Source organism: Chanos chanos, chromosome 15, assembly GCF_902362185.1.
Source record: "Chanos chanos chromosome 15, fChaCha1.1, whole genome shotgun sequence".
NCBI classification, from domain to species: Eukaryota; Metazoa; Chordata; class Actinopteri; order Gonorynchiformes; family Chanidae; genus Chanos; species Chanos chanos.
The window spans coordinates 5900966-5913729 of NC_044509.1; the positions used below are offsets into that span (position 1 = coordinate 5900966).

The following is a 12764-nucleotide window of genomic DNA, read 5'->3' on the forward strand; positions in this document are numbered from 1 at the left end:
ACCATCTACAGGAACAATGCACGGTCCAGTGGGATATCGGGACTAAACTAACTCACTCTTCAATTCTCGAAGAAAAAAAAAAGAAAGAAAGAAAGATTCAGTGACGTTCTCACGGTATACATCATTTGAATCACAATTCACAGTAGGAATTGTTTCAGAAATATATCATCAAAACCTTCAGTTCTTTTCTTTTCCCTTGTGACTTTGTTTACTTTGTATGATGCTCTTGAGCAATGCAGAGAATTTGTTTGTGGTGACTGGTATAACCTTGTAGACCTCATTAAAAAAAAACAAACCAAAACAAAAAAAACAAAAACATGGATAACCTGAAATAGACACTGATCCAGAATCAGTCTGTCTGTCGGAAGCTGAAAGTTAAGTGCACACCTGCAATAAGTCGAGTGGTGTTTAAACTAGCTTGTGAGGGGAAAATTTCACATCAGTTTTTTCACTGCAGTGGGTTCTCATTACGGGTTTCCTGAATGCAGAGGTGCTGTATTATAATATAACAAAAAGGCGTCACAAGACCGACCAAAGAACCAGCAAGACAATTTATTGTCAAATTTAGTGCAAACCAGTGCAATCTCTCAGATATACTCTACAGCTTTGGATTTACACAGAAACACACTGTAAAATTTAGATCTAGATCACACTTTTCTGCTCTCACTTTTTAACACTTAGACGGGTTCACTATCACACTCTATGTCTGTCCTTCACTGACTCTACAGAGGAAAACAGAATTACTGAAATACATACTCAACAAGAGATTTCATCTTTTCATCGTTCTTTACATCTTTCTTTTCGATTACTGTTTCATTTTGAATCTGATGGGATTTGTTGTAGGGTTTTGATGTGTGATGTGAAAAAGAGGTTATGCAAACAAGAACAGTAAAGAAAACAGTGAGTGAACCGGGGGACATGTCAAACAGCCTAGTAAACACTGAAATGATACTGTTATAAACAAAATCAGGGCAGACGATAAAAATGGGTTTTATATCACGGGGTTATTCATTCATGAGACTAACAATGAGTATTTTTCCTTTGTTTATGATTGTACATAACTGAATATCCGAATTTTCCTGATCTGGTACGTTTCTCAGTGGGAGACATGTGACGTGTCTCGACATAAAACACTTTGCCTCCGACGAGACGCGTGAACCGAACAAACACACAGTCTGTCAGAGTGGAAGAGTGTAGACACTTGTATTATCTGTGCTCTTGTGTGTATTGCGACAAAACTGCTCAACAGCTGATGCATCTCTGTACAAATGGTAGTTTGCAGCAACAGAGAGGGGAGGAAAAAAAAAAAAGAGAGAGAGAGATGCTTTTGCTTGGTAGAACTGGAAGATCCCGTCAACACTGGCCTAGGATCAGTGGATGGAAGTTTTTTCCACCGTCCGTCTCATTCAGACCGAACAAAGCGCATTATGTCGTTGTGACTTTAAAGCTGGGTGTTTGAGTCAAAAGAGGCTGGAGTGATGGTTTAACTTCTGCCGCCTCGACGGTGAAAACGAATCCTATAAAATCCTAAGGGAAAAAGATCGTCTGATCATTCTTGGCAATGCAGACGGTTCTGCTTTGAGCTTGCACATCTGCTTGTCTGCTGTAGCAAAGTCTGTGCGGGAAAAAAAAAAAAAAATTCTTGGCAAAGAGGATCAAAAAAGCGCTCGGTTAACGGCGCCAGAACCGTCCGGGTTCGGGAACCGCAGCCAACGCTTGGAGGCGCCATTTCCGAGGAACGTTGGCGGAGGCGTCCGCCTTCCGCGTCACATGAGGGTGCATCGCTCCCGTCTCAGCGCCCGCTGGAAACGGATGGTGGCATGGACGTGCTTACAGCGGGCACAGCCCACGCTCCGGAGAGCCTCTCCGAACAGGAGCAGCACATGCCAGTTGAACTTGGCGGAACATTCCACGTACCCGCATTTCCAGCTCTTACGCACCAGGTCCGAAATGTTGTGACGAGGGATGACCCGACCACGCTGCAGGTCACGCTTGTTACCCACGATCAAGATGGGCGTCTCTGCCGTGCCAAGCACCCTAGAAGTCACACACACACACAAACAAACACACAGATGGAGTTACTTGGTTAAGACTGCATGTACAAAATGCAAAGAACATGCAGTTCTTTGTCTGTATTGAATTGGTCAATCAAAGAAAGAGCAACTTTTCCGACACTTTATTCCTTTCATGAGAAGAAGCCTCAAGGCTGTTTTTATTTATTTATTTATTTTTTTATCAGTCAGAGGGATTAAGCGCTTGCCTCTTTTCCAATTCGTTTCATTTCTGACCAAAAAAAAAAAAGAAAAGAAAAAAGAAAAGAAAAGAAAAGAAAAGAAATAAAAGTAATGTATATCCCAAAGGCATTAAAGTCTTTTAATTCACCAGTGTCTTATCAACAAATAAGCACATTCACAGAGTTCTGCATGCCTGAAAAAAAAACAAAAAAAAACACACAGCTACAGCACACATACTACACGCTTTCCTGACTCCTGTCACAGAACTACCCCCCCGGATTTGTGGGGAGATCTTGATTTAGCAGAAACTAATGAGGTGAAGTCTGGAGCTTCCCAAACCCAAGGCTCATGCATTTATTCAGTCTGCAGAGCGTCTGTGTTGACCACTGCACTGACAAGCTGTCAGTGGGAGAAGAAGCTGATAGCTGAGGCCAAGCCATCAGCCTTTCCCCTCCTGTCTCTGGGGGGAAAAAAGAGGAAGAGAGAGAAAGAGAGAGAGAGAGAGAGAGAGAGAGAGAGAGAGAGAGAGCGCGAGCAAGCGGGGGAATCTGAAGAGACGCTTTTTGTCTACCTCTTATCTCGTGGAAAAGATGACCCCCTGCCTTTTTGGCGGTTTTGAAAATAAAAGACAAAATGGGATCTCTGCCGCCGTCGAATCGCGCGGGACGGCCAATCAGCCATGCGCGTCCTGCTAGACTGGAATTTAGCCGACATGGCCCTCCTGACAGATATTTAAACCAGCGATTTGAGATGTTGCGAGAACGATTTTATACCACGGCTTGGTTAACGGGTCCCGAATGATTGGGTTCAAATTCATAAACCATTCATTAACGTGTCTCTCCATCGATTTGGGTCAGAGACACAATTAGCACTCAGCCTTTCCCTGAAGCAGTGCAGGTCTTTTTTTTAATTTTTTTTTTTTTTGGTGAAACTCAAGGCCCGTGCGGTCAGACTGTGAGAGATATGAGAGCTAACAGGGCAAGTTTTCGCCATCAGTCAGATCCCATGACAGCTCCGCCTCCTGTCTGCCCCCTGTACATCTTTCCCCTGAACGAACCAAAAAGCCAATTTAAAAATCATCTAATTCATTATTTCACTTGTTCATTCACTCGCTCTCGGCTACACGGCATAAGGCGGTGGGAAAGAACAGTTTACGTGTGTTTCTGGCCGGGAGGGATGTATGGCGTAAGGAGAATCGTGTCTACCGTAAAAGATAAGTACCTGTGTAGAGTACAATTATCTCTGTCTGCAGCTAAAGCGCTGAAGGGCTACAACAAACAAATTAAGGACAGACACTGAATCTGAGTAAAGTTTGCAAGTAAACAAGGCCCAACGCATATTTAAAGGAGGATTAGCCATTAACAAAGCACCAATTAACCTTGTGTGCAAACTGGTGCCCCCTTATCCTGTGTGTGTGTGTGTGTGTGTGTGTGTGTGTGTGGGTGGGTGTGTGCGTGCGCGCGCACATGTGTGTGTGTGTTTGTGTGCATGTGTGAGCGTATGTGTGTGTATGTGTTTGTGTGTGTGTGTGTATATATCTGCGTGTTTGCATGTGTGTGTGTTTGCATGTGTGTATATGTGTGTGTGCATTTTTGTGTGTGTGTTAGTGTGCATGTGTGTGCGTATGTGTTTGCGTGTGTGTGTGTATATATCTGCGTGTGTGTGTGTGTGTGTTGGGGGGGCTGTGACGAAGTGCCAGGCAAAGCCGGTTTAATTGCGCCATGCCAGGATCGATAAAACATGAGCATTTGTCAGTGGTTTGACCGCCTGCCTCGCTGCTGTCCATGGCCTTGACGCAAGCTAAACCTGACAAGATGACGCAACTGCTCAGCATCCATCTCCCTTACCGAACGACAGACGCATCTCCCAACACTCACATGCACTCATACACACACACACACACACACATTTACACACTCTCACACACACACCCCTATCCCTGCCAATGAGAACTGAGCGATGCATGATGACGGAGGCATTGTTAGTGTGCCTCTTACACACACACACACACACAAACAATTTGTAGTACTGATTTAATGGCTCTAGACATCACCGATGTGATTGAAGCAACAAGTCATTCTCTGAAAGTGAGCAGCGGCAGAAATGACTTCACCTCCTTGTGATGAGAAACAGCATCTGTAAGCACCCTCACATTGTCTGAGGATTCCCCCCGAATACAGCCAGCAGCCTGTGCCCACAGAAACGCAGCGAAAGAGCAGGTAATGTTTGTTCACATCGATAAACGCCTATGGATGTGACAAGCTCCTATCCATTAGCGTTGACAGATGGACTAACAGGCCAAACCATTCGCAGGGTTATTCAACAGCACTGGCCAATGCATTTACATCAACAAACTTATCAACCTCCACACTCTTTTATGTGTGTGCGTGTATGTGTGTGTGTCTTGTCTTTTGAAGTATACGTATGTCTTTTACTTAATTGCGTTTCTGCCTGACACTGACAATCAGAGACGGAGGGAAAAGAGAAGTGAAGATTTTCGGCTGATTTCCATCCATACAGTGACCAAGTCAAGCTGCAGTCTGCATTTACAGGAGCTTCCTTTTCTCAGTATAATCACAGCTGACATCAAAGAAACAGCCAACAGAACAGAGAGACGGGGGGTGGGGGCGGGGGGGGGGGGGCAGGGGGGGAGAGAGAGAGAGAGAGAGGGAGAGCACAAGTGAGAGACAGCACAGGTGAGAGAGAGAGAGAGAGAGAGAGAGAGAAACAAGAGAGAGAGGATGTGAGAAAGAGAGGGAGGATAAAGACAGAGGGAGAAGGGGGATGATTAACATGCTTGACACATACCTGGTCTCTAAGATCTGTTGACGCATGGTCTTGACGTACTCAAAGCTGTCGAAGCAGCAGATGTCGTAGACCAGGATGTAAACGTGTGCACTGCGAATTCCTCGACAGCACGCGTCAGACCACTCCTGGACGACACGCCACACAAGACTCAGTCTCACTCAAAGATAATCACACCAGGAATGAACTTATTTCAAACGATTCAATTCATCATTTCACATTAGATGACAACCCAAGTGAGTCTAGACCACAACGTTTTCGTCAGCTGAATGTAGCATGAAGTTAAGTGTTATTTTTTAACGTTATAAATCTAATCCAGGCCTGTCTATAATACAAATGTAACAACAACATTAGTAGAGTACAACTAATAAGCTGTATGTTCCAAATGACTGTCCCTTGAGTGAAGAAAAGAACAGTAAACATGAAAAACATGAAAAAACAACAGTGATCCTGGATCCCTACAAGAGCTCTCTAATTTTGAACGAAATTAGCGAAACAGAATATAACAGTGAAGAACCAGAAACAGTTGCTGCAGCATAAACTTTGAAACTGAAACAAAAAAAGGGGGGGGGGGGGCGCTAAAGACAAGTGGCCAAAGTTATACAGCTGAGTTTTCCACAGAATGTTTCGGAAAAAAAAAAAAAAAATCAAAGACCACTATGAAAAACCAAGATGATCAAGTGAAAAAAAAACCCCACAAAAAACCCCCAAAACCTCTTGAAATATGAAAGAGCTGGCTGTGTGGAGCAAACCGAGGCAAAACAGGTGAGTTAAGACAGTGAATTACATTAATCTCAATGAAAAAATAACAATCACATTACAAAACGGAAAGAAATAGCGGTGGTTTTGAGCTAAAGTTTTGATGGGACATACACTGACATAAATGATGTAAGTTCTTTGTAAATGATGTACTTCAATGGTTACGGACCACACTTCATATCTCAAAAGGTATAGAGTGAGGAAGAAGAAGAAGAAGAAGAAGAACTTTACTGGTCATACACACACTAGACCAGTGAGCAGTGAAATGCAGCCTCTGCATTTAACCCATCCTATAATCCAGTGAGCACACACACACACACACACACACACTAGAACACTGATCACACACGCACACACTGGAAGCTAAGAGCAGTGGGCAGCTGCAGGTGCCCGGGGACGAACTCCAGGTCTTTTTGCCAGCGTGTCGGTCAAGGTCACTGACAGGTGTATCAATCCCAGCATACATGTCTTTGTGATGGGAGGAAACTGGAGCACCCGGGGGAAACCCACACAAACGCGGGGAGAACATGCAAACTCCACACAGAAAGAGAGAGAGGGAGGAAGAGAGAAAGATAGAGAGACAGAGAGGGAGAGGGAGAGAGAGATAGACGGAGAAAGAGAGACAGACACACACAGAAAGAGAGAAAGAGAGAGAGAAGGGGGAGAGAGACAGACAGAAAGGGAGAAGGGGGAGAGAAAGATATATGTCCTCTTTTCTTCGATGACAAGAGTTGCTGAACAGGCATCCTGCTTTTACTGCCCACACGATGAGGTCTATTTGTGTGTAGTCTGTCTGAGGATCAGGTCTGTTTGTGTGTAGTCTGTCTGAGGATCAGGTCTGTTTGTGTGTAGTCTGTCTGCTGCTGGAAGACAGATAGAGGGCAGTATGACAGCGCAGAGATATACTCCACATTACGTTTAACTATAATTACTCCTCTTATCTCTCCCTCCAAACGTAACTTCATTAATCAGCAAGAACATTAAAACATTAAACTGCGGTAGGTACAAGTGCCATAAATGAAGACTAATTAAAACATTAAACCCTCACTGGAAAAATAATACTTAAGCTTAGAACTCTGGAGGCTGACCTTACCTCAGGGAGTGTTCTAGACCTATTGATTTTCTTTCATTTACAACCACTCATCTGTGCCGCTGAACCCCACCTGAGTTTCAGCCGGCACAAACATGGCAAACTCAAACATGTTATAATAACTCAAAGGATCCCTGTCAAAAAAGTTTCCCCTCAAAAAAAAAAAAAAAAAAACTAAACGAAAAACCTAGCCTTTTAGGTCTCGTTTAACTGCCTCTTTAATGGTTTTATAGATTTTTTACTCAGCTGTTTTGAGGTCAGTCATTTGTCTCAGTTCTTTTTATAATTTCTCCCAGTTATTTAGGGAGGTAACGCTACTCACCCTGGGTCTCAAAACTGTGTCTTCCCTGTTCCCCTTTATGCATGTGTCACGTTATGGATGTAGCTGAACCCCATATTCCAATCATAAATCATAATAACAAATTACACAATACTTATGAACCATTAGCAATCATTCCATTCAGTATATTCCATCATTCCATCCAGGATACCCCATCATTCCATTCATCATGTCATTCAATCATTCTATTCAGTGTACCCCATCATTCCATCCATTCAATCATTCTACTCAGTATATTCCATCATTCCATCCATCCTTTCATTCAATCAGTCTATTCCAGTATAGACCTATGGCAGGAAACTGCATAGCATGTAGTATTGAAATATTATGCGCGTTTGTGCGTAGAGATATCATCCATTATTAGACGAAAAACACACGTTTTAAGACAAGCCGAGTTTTTAACAGCACTCAGCAGAAACCAAACCCTGTTAAAAAGTTTCCCGTGTGGCTTCCTACCTGCAGAGAGCTGACGGGGAAGCTGCTAATGGCCGGGTAATCCGTGATCTGCAGGTCATGAACGTGCCCGTTGAGCACGGCGGCGGACAGGTGAACCCTGCGTGCCCGGCTCGGCGCGGGCACGTCGCTGTAGTCATCGTGGAGGAAGCGTTTCACGATGGCTGTCTTTCCCACTCCCTGTGCCCCCAGCACGGCGATCCTGAACGGGGGCAGCATCCCTCCGCTTCCACCTCTTCCTCGGCCGCCCGCTCCACCCTCCCTGTTCTCGCAAACCGCTGACCAGTGCATTCAGTGTGTTGACACCCGGGCACCGCATAGTCCCAACGAGGACAGAGAGAGCTGGCACGGGCACGGCGTGGTCCCATTCATAGGACAGCTGCCCCCGGGACACTGAGGGAAGCACACAGAGCCACTGAGGGAGCTTTTCAATACCTAGTCAATATGACAAGTCAAAGACTTCCCTTTCAAGCTTCCTCTTTTGCCTGTCAGGGTATTGTATGTCTGATTGCAGGGGAGCAGTCTATTCATTTTTGTCTGTCTTTTTTTTTTTTTTTGGGAAGAGGAGGGAAAAGGTTCTCCGTAAAAAAAAAACGGCTACCTAATGGTGCTGAACATACATAAAACAGTTAAAACAGCATTGAGCCGTTAGGTTTTTGTTCTGCAGGGGTTAGTAAGAGGATGAGACCCCCCCCCCCCAAAAAGAAAAGAAAAAAAAGAAAAAGAAAAAGAAAGAAAGAGTACAGGCACAGTAACTAATGCTGGGGTTCATCACTTGCTCTCAAATAAAGGACAAACGCAAAGGATCTTCCTTTTTTTGGGGTCTAACGTGAAATTTTCAAAAGTGCTGAAAAGCCTTTTCAAAGATTCTATCGTTCCACTTGATGAATAAATGCATGACGGAAACTTGGCTGCTTGGCAACAGAGGCTTGCTAGCACCTTTTATTACTGACTCAAATAAAATTAAATGGTTGTTTTTTAGACACTTATCTGAGAGAAAACAACTACCTTAACACAGGCTCCACTTCTCATAAGTGTACAGCCAATTAGGAGGGGGAATTTTTCATTCAAGTGCACTTAAGATATAGCTCATATCCATTTGCAAATACGGGCAGGGAACACATACTGAAATGATGGAAATGAGCTATTCTTCTCATAGCAATTCTCATCATGCTTCAAGATACCATAAACTGCAAACTGCAATTAGCTTAAGTCATTTTCGGTTACAAACGTAATTTAACAGAGAATGACAAGACTGGTAATTAAGACTGATGATCTGAAAGGAGGAGAAGCTTGGTGTTAGATGTAGTGTGATAAATTTAAAACAAACAAACAAAAAAAAAACCAAAACTGTTTTGTCACGGAGTTTTCTTCAAAAAACGAAAAATCTGACAACGTGGTGCACATCACAGGTATAGGCTATATGTAAAAATCAAGCATTCCAAAAATAGCGCATTGTGCGTTGAGAACACATCTAAATATGGAAATGAGAGACTGACAAAAGAAACACTGCTATTTAAAAAACCCAAGCTGCACAGACATGGTAATAGCCCTGCTGAAAATGTTCCACAGACGGTTTCTACTGGAAAGACAATTTACTCTGTTATACTTAAGACCTGCTCTGCTAATCCAGATCCACTCATTAAAGAAGGATTAATGAGGGAATTAGAATGTGACAAAGTTACTGGAGAGAAGCCGTGAAGAACCTTTCGATATCAAAGCAACGCTTTTCAACTCAGCAATTCTAACCTGTTCTCGCTAACTGAAAATTATTAACGTTTTGTTCAATTATACGAGAACATGAAAATACCAATGTGAGAGAAACCTCATCCAGACATTAATGGATGTGGAGCAGCGTCTAGACTCAGAGCAGTCTGAACTGTACAATGTTATAAGTCATTTTTCAGGGTCTGAATACATGTGCTGCTTTTAAGGCATCAGAGCTTAGAAAAAGAAAAAGTACACATTGCATTTTGTGATTTCAAAAACGAGGTTGTTTCACTAATTTGCTTGAATGGGGTCAACAGGAACTAAGTAGAGCACAGACATTAATAGACAGTGTCACTCAAATGAACCACTGTTCCATTAAAACATCAAGTATCAGTAAAGAATTTAAGCACTGTTCAGAGAATAAAGTATTAGATAGGCTTTACAAAATATTGATAGACGTGATTAATACTGATCTACGAATATATACAGCGCAAAAATAAAACCACAGACAATTCCAAGTGATGTAGAACAGGACCACTAAATATATAAAATACTCGTGTACACAGGATAAAGATAAAGAGCCTTAATGCTCTCCAAAAATACTGACAAACAGGCTTAATGTTTGGTCTATCGAATCCTCCCGTGTGCCCCACCCGTGGTTTGAAATTTAAGAACGCCTGATTATTGTCTATTTCCAAATTGTTAAATCTGGATTAATCACGACTGCACTCGCAGATTATTCGGTCAAAGAAAGCATAAAAGGCTGTACTCTTACCTTGAGCTCAGGTAAGAAGTTCGTATCTACCCAATGCGTAGAATTCCCAACACCTGCGCTATCGATCTAACCGTTAACACGACTTTTCACTAGTTTTCACTCATTCGAAGCCTCCGAGTACGGGAGTTATTCAGGTGGTTGCAGCAAGTGTCCTGAAGGAACATCCTCCTCTCTTAAACGAAGAAGCCCTCCCACAACGCACGGTCAAAATGCCCGACAGATAACGCACAATACAAATATCAATACGTGCGTGTTTATAAAAAAAAATCCTCACGCCTTCGTCAAACTGCTCTCCCGTGACCTTGTGTATCGCTGGGTCAGTGTCTCTTACTCGCGTATGTAGAAATAATCAACCCGTCTTGTCGAGCACCACCCGAGACAGACAGCATTGCAAATCCATAACGAACGGATTCCCCCCTGCGTGACAGCTCTCCACGGAGAAATGGGTACATTCGAATCCCATCTTATCGTATTCGTATCCAATACCGCTCTCAGAGAAGTTCATATTTTGGCGGAAATATGTGCAGAAGTTATTTTTTTCCCCTCTTTATTGTATATATAATGGGATGAAATGTGGACTGTAGCTAAATAAAGCCATATATGCATGTGTTTTATTTTGCTTTCAGTCAAACGTACAGATATTCTTGTCTGAGTTGACTCTTTGTCACAGATTACTTTCCCCGTCATTTTTGCGCATTCTTTAGCGCTTTGAGGGCCATCCGATGCGCAGTGATTTGCATTCGTCTAATATGAATATGTAATCCGATTATGATTGACATTGGTGAAAAATAAACACAATTGCTAAAACCACATTGGAGGATGTTAGTGGCGACATCTTTTCTTTTTCCAGATAACAATTATATCTTAAGTCTTTTTTACTTCACTGCACTACAAGACCTGTGTGCACACTGCATCAGACAACGAACAGTACCACGGCTGTCTCTTAGCAACCCTATCTTTTTCCTCTGTTGCTAAGTAACCCCGTAGTTTGTACCTGTCCACTTCACATCACTTGCACATTCTGTAAACAAATGTATCCAGGTGTAACGGGCTCAAATCCATTGATCCATATTTACGTGGAAACTACTTTATCTAAACGTACAAACACACGGACCAGAATAACAACTGCTCAACTATATCGTCAGTTTTCCTGGGGTAACGGTTACCTCAGCGAACTGAGAGACAACCCCCCCCCTCCAAAAAAAAAAACCAGAACGTCAGTTTTTGCTGCTGCACGCACAACCCCACAGACTGAAAAAACACCACTACTACAGTACCCTCGTGCACCCCACTTACCTTTGCTGGAAAGAGTACAGAATTACCTACAACAAACGCTTTATTTTAAAGCATCGCTGTCAACATGCTAAAACACATTTCATTTTAACCTTTAAGAATCATAGCTGCCCCTAGTACTACTGGAATTCGGGCAGAAACTACAAATGATCTAACATCACTGAATTCAGTGGTCTTTGCGAAAAAATTACAGACACCAACTAAGATGACATGTCTATGCTGAAATGTCAGGAAAAGAGATATTGTTGTATTTGAAAAGTCTGTCATATTTGTCAAGGCGCGTCAGACGTAGTGAGGGTGGCATCCGTAGTCATGACTTTGAGTGGAGATCAGTCTTCCATTGACGGACTACTATACGCATAAGTGCATCTTCCTGTGATCAACACGCTACTGCGTCAATCATGCTTAGGTATGCTGTGTGTGTGCGTGCGTGCGTTATTATTCGCGTCGCAAGCGTCCACCTCCATAAGCATCTCTTATACACTGCATTTTATAAGCTAAGCTTGCGAAATACGCCAGCAGGTCTGCTGAAACCTAATTACGCATGCCAACACTCAAGACGCATTCGCCTGCTGGCTGTCGAGACCTCTGCTCGGTATTCAGAAGGAGTGTCATTATAAGCCATCGCTGTGGACGTTAACGCTGCGCTTGCGTCACAACGCTCTCGACGTTAGACGCCGGACAGTCTCTCAAGGTCTGTCTCTTTATACCAAACAAAAATAGTCCATGACAAAGAGAGGAGAGGCCAAAAAAAAAAAAAAAAACGCCACAAACAGGCGGTAGGGACAGAACTGTTTTTATTGAAAATGAAAAATACATGAAAAAAAGACACTGGCCACATGGAGAGAGGGTAGGAATGGTAGAGAAGAGAGGAACTGTAGTGAGTGTTTCAAGTGGTAACAGGTGAGGAAGAGGCGCTGTAGCCGAATAAGATGAGGCCCTCAAAGAGCATAATCTCTGCTTTTGTTACTTTTTTTTATACGATTCGCATCTACAGATGAAAAGCTAAAGCTTGATGATTTGCCTACAAAAGAAGGGGAATAAAACACGGCATCATCGAGAGGATTTACGCACTTTAAAAGCAGTTTCAGAGTGAATCGAATGGCACTATGAGCAAAACCTAATCGCACGTGGCGTTTAAGCAAAGTTAAACCACCTTAAAAATGGATGGTAATCACCACAGCTTCACAGCGCGAGAGTACCGCTACGGTGAACACACGGAATGGGGAAATCGATTGAGGGTTAAAGATCTGCGCTTTCCCCTTTTGGCCAAGCGGTTTTTTTTTTTTTTTTGATGGAAACGCG

At 43.0% G+C, this 12764-nt stretch overlaps 1 protein-coding gene across 1 annotated transcript; it reads right to left on the minus strand.

Moving 5' to 3' along the window:
- Window positions 1-1766: 1766 nt before the first annotated feature.
- On the minus strand, window positions 1767-7972 carry rasl10b (RAS like family 10 member B). The gene is made up of 3 exons (XM_030793109.1): window positions 7685-7972; window positions 5043-5167; window positions 1767-2037 (listed from the first exon to the last, which is right to left on the minus strand). Exons 1-3 carry the CDS (start codon window positions 7970-7972, stop codon window positions 1767-1769), a joined length of 684 nt encoding a protein of 227 aa, XP_030648969.1.
- Window positions 7973-12764: the final 4792 nt, after the last annotated feature.

Excerpts from the sequence above, each read along its gene's own strand:
- rasl10b (XM_030793109.1), bottom strand. The coding sequence starts at position 7,972 with ATGCACTGGTCAGCGGTTTGCGAGAACAGGGAGGGTGGAGCGGGCGGC. Across the intron at positions 5,168-7,684 it reads TCCCCGTCAGCTCTCTGCAG|GAGTGGTCTGACGCGTGCTG; the intron begins GTAGGAAGCCAC and ends CGTGTCGTCCAG. Across the intron at positions 2,038-5,042 it reads CAACAGATCTTAGAGACCAG|GGTGCTTGGCACGGCAGAGA; the intron begins GTATGTGTCAAG and ends TGTGACTTCTAG.